General features: G+C 57.3%; 1 protein-coding gene across 1 annotated transcript in view; it reads left to right on the forward strand.

The window, feature by feature from the left end:
- The first annotated feature begins 324 nt into the window (after window positions 1-324).
- SHANK3 (SH3 and multiple ankyrin repeat domains 3) overlaps window positions 325-22134 on the forward strand; it is a 46224-nt gene continuing 24414 nt past the window's right edge. The window contains exons 1-14 of the mRNA XM_054719687.1: window positions 325-588; window positions 905-1108; window positions 1958-2029; window positions 3807-3915; window positions 3990-4141; window positions 4236-4403; window positions 4560-4676; window positions 4996-5073; window positions 5886-5952; window positions 11310-11583; window positions 15034-15236; window positions 16218-16331; window positions 21685-21760; window positions 22034-22116. Coding sequence (XP_054575662.1) covers window positions 325-588; window positions 905-1108; window positions 1958-2029; window positions 3807-3915; window positions 3990-4141; window positions 4236-4403; window positions 4560-4676; window positions 4996-5073; window positions 5886-5952; window positions 11310-11583; window positions 15034-15236; window positions 16218-16331; window positions 21685-21760; window positions 22034-22116 — 1981 coding nt within the window. The remainder of the gene's footprint in view (window positions 589-904; window positions 1109-1957; window positions 2030-3806; window positions 3916-3989; window positions 4142-4235; window positions 4404-4559; window positions 4677-4995; window positions 5074-5885; window positions 5953-11309; window positions 11584-15033; window positions 15237-16217; window positions 16332-21684; window positions 21761-22033; window positions 22117-22134) is intronic.

A 22134-nucleotide genomic window follows, 5' to 3' on the forward strand; every position in this document is an offset into this window, starting at 1 on the left:
TCCCCAGCTCCAGGACCCTCCTCGCCGCCTCTCCCTCGAGGTCCGCGGAGGCTCGGCGCAGCCGGAGCCACTCCCAACGCCCAGGCCCAGGGCTCCCGCACTCGGCAGCCCCCGGGGTCCCCGCCCGCTGGTGCCCCCCTCCGCACGAACCCTCCCACCTCACCCAGGACCCTCCCAGGCTCCCCGCCCCGCCCCGGACTGGCCCCGAGCCCTCCCGCCCCCGCCTCGGCGCAGCCCCCCGGCCGCCCCCGCTTCCCTCCGGCGCAGGCCCCCTCCCCCTGCCGCCCCCGCCCCCGGGGAAGCAGCGCCGCGGAGCCCGGGCCCATGCAGCTGAGCCGCGCCGCCGCCGCCCCTGCGGAACCCTCGGCGCCGCTGTCCCCCGCGTCGGCCCCGGCCCCCTCCGGCCCCCTCCCGCACAGCGCGACCGACGGGGCCCTGGCGGGGGGCGAGGGGGGGCCGGGGCGCCGTGTGGAGCCCCCGAGCGCCCCGCTCCCGGCCGCGAGCAGCCCCGGCCCCGGCGCGGGGATGGACGGCCCTGGGGCCGGCGCCGTGGTCGTGCGCGTAGGCATCCCGGACCTGCAGCAGACGGTGAGCCCGCGCCCGGCCCCGGCCGCCCCCCTCACCCGGCTGCCCCCGCCGTACACTCCGAGCTGGGCGCGGGGGACCCCCGGCCCGCGGCTACTCACCCCTCCCCCGCGGCCTCGGAGGGGACCCTCCCCAGCGCCCCGCGGGGCGGGGCCCGGGGAAGCACCGCCCTTGGGGCGGGCGGGGCCTCGCCGGTGGCCGTGGAGTCGCGGGTCCGCAGCGTGGGCTCCCGAGTCCCGGATTCCCGCGGGGAGCCCGGGGCACGGTGCCCTGCGCTGCCGAGCAGGGCAGCCGCGCTCATGAGCCCGCTCCGCCGCAGAAGTGCCTGCGCCTGGACCCGGCCGCGCCCGTGTGGGCCGCCAAGCAGCGCGTGCTCTGCGCGCTCAACCACAGCCTCCAGGACGCGCTCAACTACGGGCTCTTCCAGCCGCCCTCCCGGGGCCGCGCCGGCAAGTTCCTGGACGAGGAGCGGCTCCTGCAGGAGTACCCGCCGAACCTGGACACGCCCCTGCCCTACCTGGAGGTGAGCGGCGGTCCGGTGCGGCCTGGGTGGGAGGAGGGCGCGCGTGGTACGACCACTGAGCTCCGAGGCGTGAGCAGTTCGTGTGGGAGCGGGGCTTTGTGTGCGGGAGTGCCGGGAGCGATGTGAATTGTGTGTGCGGTGCGTGCAGCGAGCCGTGTGTGGTGTGTGTGTGCAGGGAGCAGTGTGCCGGGCCTGCTGTCAGCAGCGTGTGCGGTGGGAGCCCAGAGCGTGGTTCCAGGGGTTGGGGTGCCAACAGGGGTGCGCCCAGAGCGTGTGTGGAGTAAGCCAGCGCGTAATCTGTGTGCCGTCAGCCCTCTCCCGGGAGTCTGAAGGCAAACCTAAGCCTTCTTCATTTGCTCACCCATTTATGCTGTAAAGGCCATCAGTGCCCTGTTAGGCATGGGGCACAGACGCGTGGTTTGGGCGGAGGGATGCCAAGTGCAGTGAGCAATGCAATAAGCATTATGGTAGCTGAGCTCCAAGTTGGCTTGGCCTCTGTGGTGGCCCAGGGTCAGTTCTGCTCAGAGAGCGGGTGTCAGGGAAGGGAAGCCTGAATCCAGGTCTTGGAAGAGGAGTGGGGTTTTCCAGGGAATTCTGGGGACGGGAATGAGACAGAAAGCCCATTGCAGGCCACGGACAGCTAGGAGAGGCGTGTGTCCCTCTGAGGTTGTTTGGCTATGTGCCCATGGTGGTGGGGATCGGATCTGCGTGGCTGGCAAGAGGGGTTCTGTGCTGAGGGGGATGATCCGCGTGAGGCCTGAGCCCCAGGGGTTAGCAGGACTTGGTTTTGTGCACGCGCTCACTCAGCACAGGTGGGTGCCTCTCCCTGCCTTTTCTTTACCTGAGCAGTTTCGATACAAGAGGCGAGTTTATGCCCAGAACCTCATCGATGATAAGCAGTTTGCCAAGCTTCACACGAAGGTAAGGAGGCAGCCACACGGCTTCGGCTCAGCCTATTTTGTCCTGTGGTCAGGGGCCCAGAGCCGGGGTTGGGGGCTGGAGGGCTGGGCAGACTCCAGGCATCACGGGTCTGGGATAGATGGTCTGGGGCTGGGTTCTGGTTGGATCAGACCCTCTGGCCCACCCTGGCTCAGGCGGATGGAGTGCGATGGGGAACGGAACGTGCCTTGGTGAGAACCTGGGGTGGGGGGAGGGGAGAGCAGCGAACAAGCACCACCATGGTCACGGGGGAGAGAGGATCACTCCGTGGTCACCAGGCTGGGCACTTGGAATCAGGCATTTCATCAGTTTCCTCCGGGAAGGGACTATCACCCGTTGGCACAGGGAGATACTGAGTCCTGAGCCGTTCAGTGACTTTTTCACAGCTGTACAGCCAGTGAAGCTGGGGCTGAACCCCGATCTGTCTGACTCTGGGGCTTGTGTCGGGGCACACCTGTGGGTCACTACCGGGTACCATTGCTAGGGGGCACCTTGCTGCTTCCTCTGAATGCAGGGGGAGGGGCAGGGTAGTGCTGTGGGCCCTCCCCACAGGTGGACCCCCTGAGCTCCCACCTCAGGTCCCCGTGAGCCAGGGGACGTTTGCTTGCTGGACACTTCTCTGGAGCCTAGATGAGGGATTTGAGCCCCAGTACCCCTCTGTGCCTCAGTGGTCCCTGTGCCCCAGTGACCCCTCTGTGACCCTGGAGCTTCCATGCCAGACTTCTCTGCTGCCCAGAACACGTGGTGGTCAGTGACCTGACTCTTTGGCTGCAGAGACTGTTGTGGCTCCTTTGTGACCCTGTTACCCTGGTTCCTCCCATGGTTACTTCTCCTCCAAAGCTGTCCCACAGGATACTGGTGACTCCTTTTTCTAAGAAATATATTTTTATTGATTTCAGAGAGGAAAGGAGAGGGAAAGAGAGAGAGAAGCATCAATGATGAGAGAGAATCATTGATCGGCTGCCTCCTGCACACCCCACACTGGGGATTGAGCCTGCAACCTGGGCATGTGCCCTGACCGGGGATCGAACCTCAACCTCCTAGTTCATAGGTCGATGCTCAACCACTGAGCCATGCCGGCCAGGTGACACTGGTGACTCTTGCTCTTCAGTGAGCCCTACATGTTTTTAGGATGAGTTTCAACCTCATACCACAGCCTTGTGTCTCCGCCTGCCTGGGCTCCAGCTGCCCCACCCTGACACCACCCACCCTGGATCTGGCTGAGGTCTCTCCCTCAGTCGTCCTGAGCAACCCGAGGAGGCCACCTCCTGTGGAGTGGTCCCTGTGGTGCCCTGTCCCATTTCTGGTGTGCTTGCGTGTTTCCAGCCGGGCACCGGCCTGTGCATGAAGCTTCTGTAGCAGCAGGGACTCAGGGGCTTTGCTGGGTGGGTTCACACAGGGCTGGGTGACATGAAAGGCAGGTGAGGTCCTGGCACAAGCCGGGCCACCTGCGGGTGGAGAAGCCCCTGGGAGGTCTGCCAGGGGGCGAGCGCATGTGGAATATGGACCAGGGAAGAAACAGGCCACCTTGGATCCCCTGACAGAACCCTGATGAGGACGGGGGTGGGGTGGGGTGGGGTGGGGAGGTGGGGGGAGTGGGCTGGTCCCTGCCTGGGTGGCCTTGGAGCGCTAGGACCAGGTGAGGGGCTTGGGCAGCGTGGATGCTCCCCAGGAGGCCTGAGTCTGGCTGTTGGAAAGTGGGTGACAGCCCGATGATGGTGGTTGTGATGGGGCTGACCAGGATGGCCGGGTGTTCCAGGCGAACCTGAAGAAGTTCATGGACTACGTCCAGCTGCACAGCACAGACAAGGTAGCCCGCCTGCTGGACAAGGGGCTAGACCCCAATTTCCACGACCCTGACTCAGGAGGTGAGAAGCAGTGGGGGAAGGGGCATGGTGCTGGAGTGGCTGGGACGTAACCTTCCTCTGTCCCTTGAACCCAGAGTGTCCCCTGAGTCTTGCGGCCCAGCTGGACAATGCCACGGACCTGCTGAAGGTGCTGAGGAATGGTGGTGCCCACCTGGACTTCCGCACACGTGATGGGCTCACTGCCGTGCACTGTGCCACGCGCCAGCGGAATGCGGCGGCTTTGACGGTTAGTACCGGCGGGGCCGGGCCTGAAGGGGCATGTGGACCAAGATGGGGAGGAAGTTGGGTCCAGTGTGAACACTGAGGCTCCTCGCCCTCAGACCCTGCTGGACCTGGGCGCTTCACCTGACTACAAGGACAGCCGTGGCTTGACGCCCTTGTACCACAGCGCTCTGGGGGGTGGGGACGCCCTCTGCTGTGAGCTGCTCCTCCACGACCATGCTCAGCTGGGGACCACCGATGAGAACGGCTGGCAGGAGATCCACCAGGTGGGCAGGGAGCCCTGTCAGGGGGTGAGGTCCTGGGCTCTGTCGGGCGTAGGGGCATTTCCGGCTCTCTCTGCAGGAGTTGGGATTCCAGCCCCCTGTAAGTGTGGGAGTACCGGGCTCTGTCAGAGGCCCAGCAGCACCCCCCTCTTCCCTTAGGCCTGCCGCTTTGGGCACGTGCAGCACCTGGAGCACCTGCTGTTCTACGGAGCTGACATGGGGGCCCAGAACGCCTCAGGGAACACGGCCCTGCACATCTGTGCCCTCTACAACCAGGTGTGACTGTAGGTGTACACGTGTGTGTGGGTACGGGTGATCCCGTGCAGTGACTACATGTGTGTACACATCTGATCCGGCGTCCCTCCATGCGTGCTTGTTCTGCGTCTGCAGTGAGCTGTGGCCCTGCAGGCCTACGTGTGCATGTCTGTTTTCTGAACACACGTGTGTTCTGAACCACAGGTGTGCATTGTGTGCATCTGGGCCTTCTGGGCCAGGTGGGACCTCCTGCTCTGCTTCTCGCATGCCATGCACGTATGCTCTGAGTGTGTGGGTGTGTGCTGTCACCCCCTGACCCTCACTCCCACGCTGCCGACAGGAGAGCTGTGCTCGTGTCCTGCTTTTTCGTGGCGCCAACAAAGATGTCCGCAATTACAACAGCCAGACGGCCTTTCAGGTATCAGAGTGCGCAGGAGCGAGAGGCTGCCCCCGGGGTGTCTGTCTCTTTGTGGCTAGAACTCTCTGGATCTTGGTTCTTCCCTGAGGCAATCTCCCCCCGGTGGGTGGGGTGGGGACCGGGTGGCCAGCAGTGGGGGACTGGCTCGTGGGGGTGGTCACCGTGGATGGTGAACTCTCACTTTCTGGGACAGGAGGGTCAGAGGGCTCTGGGGCGAGGGGAGAACAGGTGTGGGCCTGACCTTCCAGAGACAGGAGGGTGCAGAGATGACACGGGTCAGAGGGGTGGTCCCAGCTCCTGACTAATTTAGGCATGTTTCTGAGTCCTATCTCTGGCCGGCACCCGGATGACTAGATGAAGGGGTGTCCATGTCGCCTGAAATGGAGAGAGCTGGGGCCTACCGAGGAGATGTGGGGAGAGCAGATCAGGCCACCGCACTGTCCAGCAGGTGCTGAGATGGCAGTGGAGGGCCTGTGGGAGGACCAGATGCAGAGGCGAGGGAAGGGCAGAGAGAGGGTGACAGGAGGGAGGCAGTGGGGAGCCATGGCTAAGACAGGAAAGGTGGTGTGTGGAGGGACCATTGAGAAAATAGGTGGAGTGACCAGCACGCCCCTGTGTACTCAGGACTCTCCTGGTTTCAGCTCTGTGTCCCAGGAGATCCCTCAGTCCTGGGCAGACTGGCGGGAGGGTTAGGCGGGGGTAGGGTCTTTGTCTGGGGCCACCAACCCCCAAAGACAGGAGCCCCAGGAGCCACCGGGGCCCAGGGGTGGGGAGTGTGGTGTGGCTGAGCCTCTCCCGTCCTCCCACCCCAGGTGGCCATCATCGCGGGGAACTTTGAACTGGCGGAGGTCATCAAGACCCACAAAGACTCAGATGTCGGTGAGTTCTGCCCATCCCAGGTCCACGTTGAAGGTGGGTTTGTGGGGGTTGTCTGGGGTCAGCGGGGACGTGACAAAGGAGCCCTCATGCCCTGAGCCTCTTCTTCCAGCCCTGGCTGCCAGCTGTGCTCCGTTCCGTGAGTCCATCTGTGGCCCCTGCAGGGCTGGGAAACGGACTGAGGGAAGGGAAGGGCCTGTGCAGAGTGGACAAAGGGTCAGGGTCAAGATCAAGGTCAAGGTCAAGGGCATGGTTAGTTTGGGGCTGTTGGTTGGGGCCAGTGCTGGGTTTAGGGATCCATTGAGTTTGAGAGGGTGTTGAAATTAGGGTCAAGGCTCGATTTCCCATTAGGTCAAGTTAAGGGCTAGCCGGGGGTATGGGACAGTGGCTGTGAGCCCCTGCCCACAGCAAGAATGCCGTTCATTGGCAGGGTCACATCAGTGTGATGCAAGCACACAGGGATGAGGTGCTGTTCTCAGGGCCAGGTGTGTGAGTGACTCGTGGTCCCAGAAGAAAAATCAGACATGCCATCTAGTCTCGACTCCAGGCAGGCAGGCTGGCTCACGGGCACAGCTGTCACGTGCAGCTTCAGGGAGGTCCCCTCCCCCCGCCCCTGGGGCTGTGGGCTGGCCTGGGATCTGTCCTAGGAACCCTGCTACCCTTCTCTGGGGGTGGAGAGCCTGGGGCCGCAGGAATGGGTGGGCCTCCTCTTCAAGGAAGAGTATTTTCTGGCCAGAGGCCACCCCTCCAGGTACCTGGCCACATTGGGCTCCCTTCTTGGCTCCCCTGTGTCCTGGTTGGCCCGACTTTTCTGCCCATGGCTCTCTCTGGAACACAGACTCCCAGGCTCCCCTTTCTGCCCTGAGTGACAGTGAATAGCAGAGAGCCAGGGCTGGTCTTAGGGTTAGGGCCCTTCTCGGTTATAATGTAAGGTTACTGTCAGGTTTGGGGTTGAATTTTGGACTGGGGTTGAGATTAAGGCCAAGTTCACCTTTAAGGACCTTTCTCTATAGGGTCTCCCTTGAGTAGACCTCCCAGCAGTAAGGCTTGCTTATGGGCCCCTGATGCCCGAGCAGGGCTGGGACCATGGTAATGGGTAGTGGGTCCTGGGTGTGGGCGGGTCCAGGGCAGCAGCGTCCATCCGCTGAGTGAAGTGGTGTCAGGTTGGGCTCTGGCTGACAGAGAGCTGTGCTGAGGTTGGAGGTGTGTTAGGGGCAGGATATGTCTCAGTCTGGCTGGGCCCGAGCTTGCAGTGGTTGTTAGTCTGGGAGGACCTGGGTCCGTGGACGTGTGGGGTCTCTTTGGCTTGTGGTCGTCTAACTGTGGGAAAGCTGCTTAGGGCCTCTGTGCCTTCGTTTCTCTTAAGCAAAAGTGGTCTTTTACAGTTATTTGCACCCACTTCTCACCTCTGACCTCATGTGGGATTTGGTTCTGTGGGTCTGGACTTTGGCCGTGGCCTCAGTCCAGCTGATTGGGGGGAGGAGGCTTGCCTGAGCCAAGCTGAGCGGCAGGAGGGCCCCAGCTGCCTGTCATTTTTGTGGCGTGGACAGAGATGCTCAGGCTCCTGGGGGCACCATTATGGCAGCTGACTGCCTGGCCGACCCAGGGTGCACTCTCTGGTTGGGGTTAGAAGTGCCGTAGGTGGATCCAGGTATGGGGTCAGCATCTATGTCACTTAGGCCGATGGTGATTGGCTCTGTGGCTGCTCACCCGTTCCTGCTCACTTGTCACATGTACACTTGGATGATACAGCCTCATGTCCCTGAGCCACAGGCGAATGTAGTCATGAGTATTTACTATGAACCCTGTTGTTATATAACTTACCCTCTCAGCACCCCACCCTCCATGAGTGATTATTAGTTCACGTTTACAGAAGGGGAAACTGAGTCACAATGGGTTAACGGCAGAGCCTGTCTTCAGACCTGGGCCATCCAGGGGTCTGTCCCCCCCACTCCCTCTGCACACATCCACTCCAAGGACACTCCCTCAGTGACAGATGCAAGTTGCCATGTCCCTCCCAGCGCTGGGACCTGGGTGGGGCCTACACACAGAGGAGCTGGAGGAAGCTCTGCCCACCCACCCCTTCCTCTTCCTCAGGGAAGGAGCCCACCTGCAGGAGTCTGCCAGGCTGGGACCTGTCACCTTCAGGGGACAGGACACTTGGGGCATCTTGGCAGCCCCACCTGCCCCTCTAGACTGCCAGGTCTGAAACAGGACCCTGGCCTGGGAGCAGCCACCTTCAGACCCACGTCCCCCACCAACCCACGCACACACTCAAGCACATGTCCGCACGGATTTGTGTCCCGCAGTGCTCTGAAGGTGTACTAGGGAGGTCCCCACCCACTCTCACGTCACATCTTCTCACCTGATCACATCTGACTCAGTGGGCCTGGATGGAGCCCGAGATTCCGAATTTCTAAGGAGCTCCAGCTCCAGGTGAGCCTGCTGGTCCGTGGCCCACACTTCGTCACAGGAGTCTAGAACAGGGCTTGGCAAACGATGCCCTCAGGCCAAATCCAGCCCCAATCAGCATTTTTTTGTTTTTAAATTCAGGCTTTAAAATTGAGGATTTAAATTTCATTTAAAATTAAATTCACATAACATAAAATGAACTATTTTAAATTGAATAAGTCAGTGGTATTTAGTACATGCACAATGTTGTACAACCAATTCTATTGAATTCCAAAACATTTTTATCACCCCAAAGGAAACCCTATATAACTAAGCAATTATTCCACATTCCCCTCTTTCAACCCATGTCAGCCACTAATATATTTTCGGCCTGTATGGATTTACCATTCTGGATATTTCATATAAATAGAATCAGACTATGTAACTCTTGGTCTGGCTTCTTTTCACTCAACACACATTCAAGCTTTATTCAGATTGTAGAATGCATCACGGTTTCATTCCTTTTTATGGCTAAATAATTTTTTTATTTGTGTATGTCACATCTTGTTTATCCATTCATCCTTGGGTGGACACGTGGGTTGTTTCTACCTTCTGGCTATTGTAAATAGTGCTGCTATGAACATGTGTGAAAACTATTTGCTTGAGTACCTGTTTTCAGTTGTTTTGGGGTATATACTTAGGAATGGAATTGCTGGATCATATGATAATTCTGCATTTAACTTTTTGAGGGACAGCCAAATTGTTTTCCACCATTTTACAATTCCACCAGGAATGTGTGAGGGTTCTAAATTCTTCAGGTCCTCACCAAAATGTGTTCTTGTCATTTTTTTTTTTTTTTAATATGGCTATTCTAGTCTGAGCGAAGTGACATCTCATCGTGAGTTTCCAGTTGCATTTTTCCTGATGGCTGATGGTGCTGAGCATCTTTTCATGTGCTGATTGGCCACTTGTATTCTTGTTTGGAGAAGTGTTTGTTCAAGTCCTTTGCTCAGTTTTTAATTACTCATAGAATGAGTTAGGAAGTGTTCCTTCCTCTTCAATTTTTAGGAAGAGTTTGAGAAGGATTAGAGTTCTCTAAATGTTTGGTAGAAGTAATCAATAATGCTATCTGATGCTGGACTTTTCTTTGTTGGGTGATTTGTAATTACTGATCCAATCTCTTGGCTTGCTATAGGCCTTTTTAGATTTTCTCTTTCTTCTGGAGTCAGTTTTGGAAATTTGTCCATCTCGTCTAGCTTATCTAATTTGTTGGCATATAATTGTCCATAGCATTCTCTCATATTCCTTTTTAATTCTCTAAGATTGGTAGTAACGCCTCACATTTCATTTCTGATTTTAGTTACATGTGTCCATCTTTTCTTTTTTTCTTAGTCAGTCTAGCTAAGGTTTGTTCGATTTTGTTGATATTTTCAAAGAAATAGCTTTGGTTTCATTGATTCTCTCTGTATTTCTATTCTTTATTTCATTTATCTCTGTCCAACCTTTATTATTTCTTTCCTTCTGCTAGCTTTGGGTTTGGTTTGCTTCTTTTTTTCTAGTTCCTTAAGATATGTAATTAAGATATTGATTTTTGAGACTTCTATCCTTTTTAAACATAGGTGTTTTCAGCTATAAATTTTCCTCATAGTATAGCTTTTGCTGAATCTCATAAGTTTGGTATGTTGTATTTTTGTTTTCGTTTTCGCAAAGTATATGCTAATTTTCCTTGTGATTTCTATTTTGACACATTGGATGTTTAAGATTGTGTTGTCTCATTTTCACATATTTGTGAACTTTCCTTTTTTTCTGTATTTGATTTCCAGTTTTGTTGTGATTGGAGAAGATACTTTGTCTGATTTCAGTCTTATGAAATTTATTGAGACTTGCTTTGGTCTGTCCTGAGGAATGTTGCATGTGCATTTGAGAAGAATGTGTGTTCTGCTGTTGGTTTGTGGATGTCCCACGCCCTCCCCTCTGTTTTTCTCCATATATGTATATATCTGGTTAGGTCTCTTGGTTCAAGTCTTTTATGTCCTTATTGATCTTCTCTCTAGATGTTCTATCCATTATTGAAAGTGAGGTGTTAAAGTCTTAAGTATTATTATAGAACTAACTATTTCTCCAAATGTGTCAATGTTTATTTCCTATTTTTGTTTGATACTTTGTTGTTTGATGAATATATGTTAATAATTGTTAATCTATTTATGAATTGACACTTTTATCAACATAATGTCCTCTGTCTCTTGTAACACTTTTTAAGTCTATTTTGTCTGATATGAATATAGCTACTTAGCTCTCTTTTGGTTTCTATTTACATGAAATATCTTCCTTTATCCTTTTACTTTAAACCTGCTTGTGTCTTTGGATCTGAGGTAATTCTTTTGTAAATAGCATATAGTTGGACCATGTTTTCTGAATCCTCATCTGCTTTTTAAATAAAGTTTTATTGGAACTCAGCCACAGCCCATTTGCTTCTATATGTTTGTGGCTATTTTTGTGCTGCGGCGGTGGCAGTGTTGGGTCCTGCAACAGAGGCTGTGTGGCTTATGAAGCTTAAAACGGCGACTGGTTCTTGACAGAAGTTTGCCAGCCCCTGGTGTAGATGCTCCCTTACAGTCTCCTGGTGGAGTAGCTCCGTGGCCCGTACAGCAGCACCTGGTGAGATTTGTCACCAAATATGTGGCCTGTTCTGTCTTCCCTGAAACGAGCAGTTCTGGGAGCAGCTCTAAGCATCTCCAAGACCTCACCTGGCTGACAGGAAGACCAGGCTTCTGCCCCTGAAGATCCAATTACTGGCAGTTTAGAATGTGACCCCAGTGGTAGCTTTGGGGTGGCCAACTCTCCTGGTTTGCCTGGGACTGAGGCAGTTCCTGGGACACAGGATTTTAGTTCTAAAATCTGAAACCAGGACAAGTTGGCCACCCCATCTGGCTGCCCAGAGCCTCACCTATGTGCCCCCCGCCCCCCAGTACCATTTAGGGAAACCCCCAGCTATGCAAAGCGGCGGCGGCTGGCTGGCCCCAGTGGCTTGGCCTCCCCACGGCCCCTGCAGCGCTCAGCCAGTGACATCAACCTGAAGGGCGAGGTGCAGCCGGCAGCCTCCCCTGGACCCTCGCTGCGCAGCCTCCCCCACCAGCTGCTGCTCCAGCGGCTGCAGGAGGAGAAAGACCGGGACCGTGATGGTGACAAAGAGAACGACGTCGGTGGCACTGAAGCAGGCAGGGGCAGCCAGAGCAACATCAGGTAGGAGGGTATGGGAGGCCCTGGCGAGGTCTGGGTGGATGGGTGCCAGGACCCAAGCTGGGAGTAGCCAGCATGGCGGGTGAGGTTGGGGGGTGGGGGAGTGGAAGAGGGTCAGGGAGAGGTCTATGGTGTCTAGCACCTGGTGGGCTGAGGCTTGGGGTGGGGAACTCCCCCCATGGACCTCCCTGGATGAGGAAGGGAGAAGGTGAGACCCTGTGGGCCAGGGCAGGCTCCCCCACGCTCTCTGGTGGGAACTGGACTTCCCCTGAGGACAGTGGGCAGCTGAGGGAGCATATAGGGAGGAGAGGGTTTGATGAGACCTGTGGTTTAGAAAGGTTCCTGCCATACCAGGGAGGAGGGCTGGGTGGTGAGTGGTAGGGGTTATGGCTTCCGCTCCAGGAGAGCTTGAAACCTGCAGGTGGCCCCTAGCCCTGTCTCCAAGGGGTGTCTTCATCTTTCTACCACCTCTCCAGCCAGGACACTGTGGTTCTTCTCTTTACCCTTTACTGTGAGCGGTGGGACCCTGAGAACAGGGGCATGTGAGGCACTTGGCAACCCCAGGACACAGGGCAGACACCTGGCTAGAGCCCCGTTGGCCATTGCTGGCTGTGCAGTGGGGAGTGAGCGGGGCACTGGCTCTGCAGACAGATGGCTAGGGTCCATGTAGTCCTTGCACCTGCTGACCGTAGGCTTGGACAGATCAGCCAACCCCTCTGTGCCTGGGGTTCTCATCAGTAAGGTAGGACTAATCCTACCTAGGTCGTTTCCTTCTGGAAGCCTTCTGAACCTGGGCAGGTGAGGGGTCCCTATGAGAAGCCCCTGGCCCACAGTGCCACCCAGCCGCTGCTGCTTAAAGCATCTCTCCTTCCTGCACCTCCAGGGAAGGAGCCATTGTTCCTTTTTTTTTCTTTTTTAATCCTCATCGGAGGGCATATTTTTATTGATTTTAGAGAAAAAGGAAGGGAGATAGAGGAAAACATCAATGTGAGAGAGAAACATTAATGGGTTGCCTCCCATATGCACCCAACCCAAGATGGAACTCACAACCTAGGTGTGTGCCCTGACTGTAATCGAACCTGCAACCTTTTGGTGTATGGGAAGATGCTCCAACCAACTGAGCCAGCCACGCTGGCCAGGGCAGGAGCCATTGTTCTAGCTTCTCAGTTTCCCCAGAGCAGGTTGTAGGGAAGGTGCTGGGGAGACACTATTGAGTGTGTCACACAAACAGCTGTTTTCACAATGACAGCTGGGCTGCATTGCCTAGCTTATTAACCGTGACCCTGCACAAGGCTGTTCTCTGTCAGTGCTGTTTTACGGATGAGGGTCCTGACACTGAGGTGGGGTAGGTGATTTGTCCAAAGTCACAGAGCTAGGAAGCAGGTAGATCCAATTCCCAAACTTTCTAAGCCTGTGCTCTGCAGAGGTCTTGGGGTGCAGCAGGAGCTTATAAAGCCCACTCACATGTATCACCTGTCATTCTCCCTGCTCGTGTAGCCTTGATTTGCGTGCCTTCTCTGTCTGTGTCCTTGCCCAGACTCCAAGGCTGCCTGTCCTGCCCCAAGTCATCTCAGTTCTCCCTGAAGCTTTTGCATGTCCCGTGGGGTTTTTTTTTAAGGGTGGGGCAGTCCAGTGGCTAAAACGGGTGGGGAATGTCCAGCCCACAGGCTGTATAAGGCCTGTGAAATCATTTGGTCTGGCCCTGCCACGGCATTGGGGTGAGTTAATGTTAGATGTTTGACTAAATACAGCAGGCTAATTTTTAAGTTGGTAATTTTGTATGGCTTGCGAACGATGTTCTAAACATCCAAATGGTTCTTGGCAGAAAGAAGGTTCCCCGCCCCTGGGCTGGAAGAACAAACTTCTGGGTGTTTCCGTTTTGCAGAGGGTCGTTCCTGCTTGGAGATGTGTGGATGCCCTGCTTTCATTGATCTTCTGGGTGTTCCTCACCTTTTAGCAAACGCAAAAGCAAGACCTGCTGTGTGTTGTGGGGCACCAGCTCACGGCTCTGTGGGGGACGCCAGAATTATTAGTATTATTTTTCTACAAACATTTAGCTGGTACCTAGGGTGCTGGAAGTGGTGGGAGCTAATAGCAGGAGGTCCTGAAGGTCTTGGGAGGACAGTGACAGCTGAGGCCCAGGGCTAAGAAGCAGTGAGGTGGGCAGGGATCCGAGTACGGGGGCTGCCCTGTGAGTGGCCAGGAGGGGCTGAAGAAGTTTGGTGAACCTGGAGGGAGAGGGTCTCTGAGGGGGGTCACCTTTGGACCAAGGAGAGAAAGTGGCATTTGAGCTGAGATGGGGTGGGGTGGGTGGTGGAGGGAGGTGGTGGCTCCCCTGGCGCCCCATGTTGGCAGAGCCTGGAAGGGAGCCCCTAGCCCCCCAGAGATCGCACCAGCATCACAGGGCAGAGGAAAGTGGGGTTGTGGCTGAGAGACAGTAGCAAGGGCTGGAATAGCATGATTAGAGTATTGAGGTGTTGGAAACGCCATCATAAACAGCCCAGAGGAGGGAAAGGAAGGTACCCATGTGTGTGGCTGGGCTGTGGCTACTTCTCAGTGCCAGAGAGCTCCGGCTACTGGTTGAGGATGTGGATCCGGCCTGCCTAGGTACTAGGGAGCCAGTGCAGGCTTTTGAGCAGGGCGAAGGTAGAGGACCCAGGCTTCAGGCTCGGTGCCCAGCGGGGGACAGCAGTCGGGGTAGCTGGACAGCACGAGTGTGCATGGGCCTCAGGGCAGGTATCCAAAGAGTAGAGGACCCAGGTGGAGGGGGATTAAGGCGCCCGATGCATGGCAGCCAGCGGTCAGGGTGTGAGGAGGCCAAGGCCAGAGCAGCGGGTAGCGGGGGGAGGGGGGCGGGGGGGGGGGGGGGGGCGCAGACCCGCGGGAGCGGGTAGCGCCTCTGGCTGGGAGGTAACCTTCAGAGCGCGCCCAGCCCGCCCCAGCTCCCACCTGGCCGCTCCGGCTGGTCCCGCCGCCCCCTTCCCCGCCCTCCTCGGCCCGACCCTCCGCCCTCCGCCCTCCGAGCACCGCAGTCCCCTCGCTCGTGGTCTCCCCGTGGGGGCGCGCGAGGGGCCGCGGAGAGCGGGGGAGGGCCGGCCGCCGCCGCCCGCAGAGGGAGGAGCCGCGCGGGGAGGCGGGGCGCGGGAGCAGCGGCATGGAGCGAGCCCGGCGCGCCCGGGAGCGCAGCCCCGCGGCCCCCGAGCCCTGAGCGGGCGCGGCTTGTGCGCTGGCGGGAGCGGGCCGGGCGCGGCGGCGCGGCCCATGGAGCGGCCCCGGGCCGGGCCCCCGGCGGGCGGGCGGGCGGCGGCGGGCGGCGGGCGGCGGGCGCTGCGGCGGCGGCTGCGGTGAGGCCGGCGGCGGGGCCGGGCCGCGCGCCATGGAGGCCCCGGGCGCCGGCTTCGCGTGCCCGCTGCCCCCCGGGATCGCGTCCGTCACCTACGTGTTCGTCTACAGCCCGAGCGGGCCCGGCGGCCCCGGCGGCCCCGGCCCCGCGCCCGGCCCTGGCCCGGCGCCCCCTGCGCCCCCCGCGCCGCCGCCCCGCGGCCCGAAGCGGAAACTTTACAGCGCTGTCCCCGGCCGCAAGTTCATCGCCGTGAAGGCGCACAGCCCGCAGGGCGAGGGCGAGATCCCGCTGCACCGCGGCGAGGCCGTGAAGGGTGAGGGGCGCGGGGGGCGGGGTCGGGTGCACCGCGGTCTGGAGGGGCTGATGCCATTTTGGGGTCGCCCTGGGAACTTGAGCCACGGCGGTCATTATGGGATGCATCTGCCACGGGGGACCCCTTGTGTCGTCGTGAAGGGCTCCGTGTCCGGGAGGGGTCTGTGTGCATGGGGTTCCTGTCCCTCCATCGCGATGGGTTCCCTGTGTCCCCACCGAGAGGCTCCTCTCGTCGTGAGGTGTCCTGTGTCACGGGGGCTGGTGTTTGGGGTTCTCTGTGTTCGAAGGCCCTATCCCATTACAGACTCCCTATGGTTATGGGGTTCCTGGGTCACTTCTGGGACTTCTTCCCTGGGAATCCTGTGCCCTGTGGGTGATGTCTGTGACAATTATGTGGGTGTCTGTGTGTGAGGAGGGTTTCTGGCACGGGGCTTCCTCTGTTCTGGGGAACCCTGTGCCACGACAGGCTTCTCTCAGTCTGGGGTTCTCTGCCATCATCGGGGCCCTATCTTCGTGGGTGCCAATTGCCAGGGGAGCCTGGGGAGGAAACAGTCCTGAGGGTCAGCCTGCCTGGTCCCATCTGTGGCCCAATCCCCTGGCCAAAGCAGTGACCCTGCACTCTGGTCAGTGACCCTGGGGTGGTGACAGCAAGGATGGAGTGGGAGGAGAGGGGTCACCTGGGAGAGCAGGGGCAGGATGGTGGCCCCTGCCTCAGCCGCCTGTCCCCCGCGAGCGTGTCCATCTGTGTCTCTCTGTCCCCCACATGCCCGTCCTGTGCTGTGCCCATCTGTTCGTTTCTCTTCCGTGTGGATCCCGAAATCTTTCCAGGGAAAACGCCAGGAGGATGAAGGAAGGGGAGGGAGGAAGGGTGATGGGTGGGTGGGAGAACCTGAGCCTGAGGTGGTGGTGGGGGCAGTGGGGGAGGTGTGGGTCCCTGCGGCCCTGCTCTGCCTGACAGCCTTTCTGGCCTCTGTCCCCCCAGTGCTCAGCATTGGGGAGGGCGGTTTCTGGGAGGGGACCGTGAAAGGCCGCACGGGCTGGTTCCCGGCCGACTGCGTGGAGGAGGTGCAGATGAGACAGTATGACACACGGCATGGTGAGTGACCCCACGTCCCCCGGGCTGCTCCTTAGCTCCCCTCTGGCCTTGCTTGGAGCTGAATACATGTGGACATTCAGAGAAAAGATGAGGGTAAACTCAAACACATTCGACATGGACGCAAACTTGTGTGCACAGCAGACACACGGCACACACACACACACTCTGCACGTACCTACGGACACGTCACAGTAGTGGAAGCATGCGTGCTGTGCCCACAGGACATACATGTATGAACATGCGTCTGTGTAGATTCCACATGTGCCCCCCAGTGACCATATAACTACCCAGCCCTAACAGAAATACTGGGTGCTTGGAGTGTGTGGTTTCTGTATGGCTGGCAGACAGGTAATGAGGTCATTGTGAGAAGGGAGACGTCTTTCCAAAGTGGACAGATTGTCCAGGTGGGCAGTGCAGGGAGGCCTGGATCCGCCAAGAGGAAATGAGGCCAGTTGGGCCCAGAGGGGCTGTTGTGGGTGCCCTGCAGCCAGGCAGGCTGAGGGCAGCAGGTGGGATGGCCTTGGCCTCCAGGAAGGACCCCTCTGGGTGCTGTGAACCGAGGCCTTTTGGAGGCCCCAGGCCAGGGCAGCTGCATAGCTGGGGAATAAATAGCCTTGCAATGAGCACTCAGAGGTCCCAGGAGGCTCCCAGACCCACGAGCGTTCTTTCTGGCCACCACTCTGGAGAGACCTCTCCTGAGTGGTGGCCAGTGGTGGTCACCAGTGGTATCTCTGGACCGAGGGCTCAGGGCTCTTTGGTCTGCACAGGGCTTGGGCTCTGGGTGGCTGTGCCCTCTTAACCTGGGTTGAGAATTTCCCAAGGGAAGCCTACCCCGAGGTGGCCTGGACTCCTGCCCCGTGTGGAACGTGACCTCTGACCTGCTCCTGAGCAGGTGCCTTCTCCTGTTTGTTCGGCTCTTCTCTGCCTTGCCCTCATGGCTCTCCAGGTGGCTGGGAGTGTGGCAGGGATGCGACCCCCTATTGTGTGCCTGTGGAGGTAGGTGGGGCAGCCTCTTCCAGTGAGGAAGGCTTTCAGAGTTTGGGGCCTGGGTGCACACCTGATGGGGAGGGGAGAGGGAGGAGGGGGGCCTCCAGATGTGTTGAGTTTGGAGTGGTCTGTGCTCCCCCATGGGGTGGGCAGCGAGGGCTCTGGTTTGAGAACTGTGTGGCTCCAGGGCAGTTGGACTTGAGGCTGAGGCTGGGGAGGGTGGGAGGGAGGTCTGGACTGGAGCTGGAATTTGAGCATAGCATATGTTCATTAGGTGTTTGATGTGGGTTGGATCTTGTCTTGGGAGCTGGGATCACAGAGGCTGGCTCTCTGGCTGGAGAAGAGCAGGCAGCGCAGTGGTTTCACGTTTGTGTGTGGCTGTAACGCAGTGTTAACACAAGATGCTCCCGAGGTTGCCTGAGGAGTCAGGGCTTCGAAGCAGATGCGTTTGAGCTGAGCCTTGAAGGATGACCAGGAGTCCTCTGGATGGTCAGCTGATGGTGGCGGGAGCAGAGTCCGTCTGCGTGTGCTGGCATCTGGCGTGCTCTGAGCAGCGTCCCGGTGCTGGCTGTGGTTTCAAGCACTTCACATATAGAAACCGACTCACTTGTCCCAGCAGGTCCCGGAGCGGGGACAGCGGATGTTGGTCCATTTCTAGGAGGGCCGGTCCCACGGCCTGAGGAGCAGCCTCATTTGTGACACAGGCAGTGGCTGCAGGGTCTGTGCTGTGGCCAGCACAGTTCACGGGCTCCGGGTGGGTGACACCCGAGTGTGCAGGGAGGGGCAGCGGGGCTGGAGTGGGGGTGTGAGGCCCGTTAGGTGGCTGTGGCTCCAGGGGGAGGACAGTGGACTGGAGTTTGTGGCAGGGTGGCAGGAGGAGACGGGGTGCTGTCTTGAGTGTGCAGGTCACTCAGGGTTAGTGTGAGGGCCAGCAGGGCAGTTGGAGGTGGGTGAGGGGGTGGGTGGGTTGGGCTGAAATCTTGGGAAGGGAGAGAGCACACAGTACCCTGCTGCAGGAACTGTCGGCCTCTGGGCAAGTACAGGGCTCCTAGATGGGGTGGCTGTGGGGTTTGTCACCCGAAAGAATGTCAGAAGGTACCTGGGTAGACGGGAGCATTCCTGGGTGGGCAGAGGGAGAGAGGCCTGTGGAGTCTGCCTGCTGGGAGGGGCGGAGTAACTCTGTCCTCGGTGCAGGCCGGGCCTGCCAGCGCTCTGGGCAGAGTCTGATCTGGGACCCAGGGGTTGGGTTGTGCCAGAGGCAGCCCAGGAATGGGAACCTGCTTCCAACAGGCCCAGATCCAAAGAAGATCTGTTTCTGAGACTGGAGTAGGGACAGAGAGAGACTTAGAGGCCAAGGAGGGGACACTGTGCCAACACATGGGGGCCAGGCTGATGCCCGGGGTCACCAGAGAGAGTGCCTCCCACAGCCGCTGAGCTGTGAGGAGGAGATGGTGAGGCGAAGCCCTGTCTGTTCGGAGGCTGGTTTGTAGGACACCTGGAAGGCTGTGGCTCTGGCAGCCGTCCTCCCCTTCCTCCCTTCCTCCCTCCCTCCTTCTCTCCCTCCCTTTCCAGTACTTGGGAGGGGGGTGGTCATGCTGTGTGTTTTCACTTCAGCTGGCTTCTATGTGTCTGATTAATGAAACTGGAAAATGAATTTGTGTTATATAATAAATACAATTTGGTTGACAAAATCTAAAAATGGGAGGCTAGTGAACTGTGGAGTTTGGGTCCTTTTGCAGGCAGGCATGGGGGACATGTCTAAAGTTGGGTGAATGTGAGAAGGGTGTGGTGGAGGCAAGGAGGAGCCTGGTGCTGACCTGAGCAGTGATGAGGCCTGGCCTGCTCTGGCCTTGGGATGCAGGATGGTGAGTGCATGGTGTCCGAGGGGGTCTCCGTCATGATGGGTAGTGTGTGCAAGGAGGGGAGAAAAGAACAGATCAGTGCTTGGGAGGGTGCCAGGGTGATAAACCTAGGGGCCCCGCAGGCCTTCTCTATAGGGAGAGCCTGGAAGGGGACCATCAGAGTACTGAGCATCACACAAGGTAGTGGCAGGTCCTGCCACCCAGACCAGTACTTGCCCTGACATGTGCATTAAGAGGGGCTCTTTCTTCTCTGCTTCCTCTACTCTTACATCCTTTATCCTTTGACTTATCCACTCATCCTGCCATCTCTACTCATCTATCAGCCCACCCAGATCACCCAGTGCACCCAACCCTCCTTCCTTTCATTCATCCACCCATTTTTCCATCCATCTGTCCATCCATCCATCTACCCACCTATCCATCCATCCCTCTGTCTGTCCGTCCATCCATTCATCAATCCATCCACCCATCCATCCATCCATCCATCCACCCACCCACCCACCCACCCATCCACCCATCCACCCATCCATCCATCCATCCCTTCTTCCATCTATCTCTCCATTTGTTCATCCATTTATCCATCCATCTATCCGTCTATTCGTCAATCTATTTGTCCATCCATCATTCATCTGTCCATCAATCCATCCACCCTCTCGTCCATCTGTCTGTCCATCCGTCTGTCTGTTCATCCATCCGTCCACCCATTCTTCCATCCATCCACCAACCTAGTTATCCCCTCTCCATCAAACCACTCAGTCCACCTACCCATTTGTTTATGCATCTGTTACCCTTTGACCCCTCCACCCATCCCTCCTGCTCTCTGTTCCTCCTTCCATCTATTTCTTGTTCCATCCCTCCTTCCCTCTATCCATCATATAGTCATTCGTCCACCCACCCATCCAGCTGTTCACCCATCTATCCTTCTAGTTATCTAGGTTCTAGGATCACAGAAATAAATGAGAGCTCACAATTAGTGGAAAAGATAGGTCATCAAAAATCATAGGGCCCTAGCTGGTTTGGCTCAGTGGATAGAGCATCGGCCTGCAGACTGAAGGGTCCCAGGTTTGATTCTGGCCAAGGGCACATACCCGGTTTGCGGGCTCGATCCCCAGTGTGGGGCATGCAGGAGGCAGCCGATCAATGATTCTTTCTCATCATTGATGTTTCAGTCTCTTTCTCCCTCTTCCTTCCTCTCTGAAATAAATAAAAACACATTAAAAAAAATCATAGATATCATTTGATCTCATTTCCTACCCTGAGTGCCTGCCCCCCGGAAATCCTTTACCCATGCAATCCATGGTGGCTGCCTCATGGCCTGTGCTTTTGCTCAACTGTCTCTTCCTGGGGAGGCCTTCATGTGACCACCCATCCATCCATCTTTACATCCACCTATCCCTCCATCACCCTAGAACCGTGAACTTTCTCTATAATCCATTCCTGCATCCTCTTAACATTCACCAGCATTTGACATGTTATATATATATATATATACGTATTTCTTGTCTGCTCTCTCTCTTCAAAAGAATTGTAAACTCTGCTGTATTCTCAGAGGCCTAAAACAAAGAGTGCCTGGTGCACAGCAGGCGTTCAATAAATACTTGTTGAATGAACAAATTAATCTTGAGAAATACTAAAATGATAGAGAATGAGGGATGAGTTGAGGGATGAAAGGTGAGTGGCAGTGCAACCATCTGGGGGAACACCTTGGAGGCAGAGGTGCTAGGAGGTCTGGGAGCAGAGAATCTGGTTCATGGGCAGCTGGACAAGTGAGCCTGGAGCAGGGAGCTGCTGGATGGGTATGTCCCACAGAACCTGCAGGTTTGCAGGGGATCAGGGAGGCCGGGGTGGGGCAGTAGCTGTGAGGGACGCCGAGATCAAGAGTACAGGTGGGACAAAACTCTGTGTGATGTAGTAACATCAGGGAAGGGACCCAGCTCCCACACCTGGACTTGGTGTGCACTCAGAGGCTGGACCTGGAGCAAGGGGCCCCGTGAGATTGAGCATCAGTGGGCCGTGTGAGGGGTTCAGTGAAGACACAGTGCCACTTCCATGGCAGTGCATGTGGGCATGTAGCATGACATAGGCACATGACTGGACATACACACAGACATGCATATGCATAAGCACATGTGAGCACAGCACTTACATGTGACTATGGGCCACACGCATGTGCCTCACACATGAACATCTTTGCTGGTAGCTCTGGGCTCCGGTTCTCTGTGGATGGCCCTGGCCTTGTCCGGTCTGCCATGTGCATTGGGGAGAGATGACCCACAGCCCCTGCCCTGTTCTGAAACCTGACCCCAGAGGCCAGAATTTCCCACATGGTCCCCTCTGACCTCAGGACCTCTGGGCCCAGGACCCAGGATTTGCCCCCCTCCCCCACTTCCATGTGGCACAACCAGGCCAGGGGGTGTGGGCAGAGGCTGGTGACCACTGGTTGAGGGGCTGTTCAGGCCACTTGGAGGATATGACCCTCCATCAGCAACTGAAACTCCCCTCAGAAACCCGGGAGGACCGGACGAAGCGACTTTTCCGCCACTACACTGTGGGCTCCTACGACAGCCTCACCTCTCACAGGTACCGCAGGGCAGGTGGGCAGGTGGGCACGCATGTGAGTGGGATGTCAAATGTAAAGGGAGGCTGAGAGCTGGTCGAAGAGGCCTGGGTGAAGAGGAAGGAGGAGGGAGCGGTGGTGCCCAGCCCTTTGTCTTCTGCCCTCCCAGGTCAGTCCAAGGGCAACCCCCCAGGGTGGGTCCTGCCTGAGGGATCCTTTTTGGGGCATGCGTGGGGGTCAGCTTGGCCAGTGTGTTAGCAGGCTTCTCCTCACCCCTCCCTGCTTTCCTCCACCAGTGATTATGTCATTGATGACAAGGTGGCCATCCTGCAGAAACGGGACCACGAGGGTTTTGGTTTCGTGCTTCGGGGGGCCAAAGGTAATGAAGGGTTGGGGA

The sequence above is a fragment of the Eptesicus fuscus genome, chromosome 7 (genome assembly GCF_027574615.1).
Source record: "Eptesicus fuscus isolate TK198812 chromosome 7, DD_ASM_mEF_20220401, whole genome shotgun sequence".
Classification (NCBI taxonomy): Eukaryota; Metazoa; Chordata; class Mammalia; order Chiroptera; family Vespertilionidae; genus Eptesicus; species Eptesicus fuscus.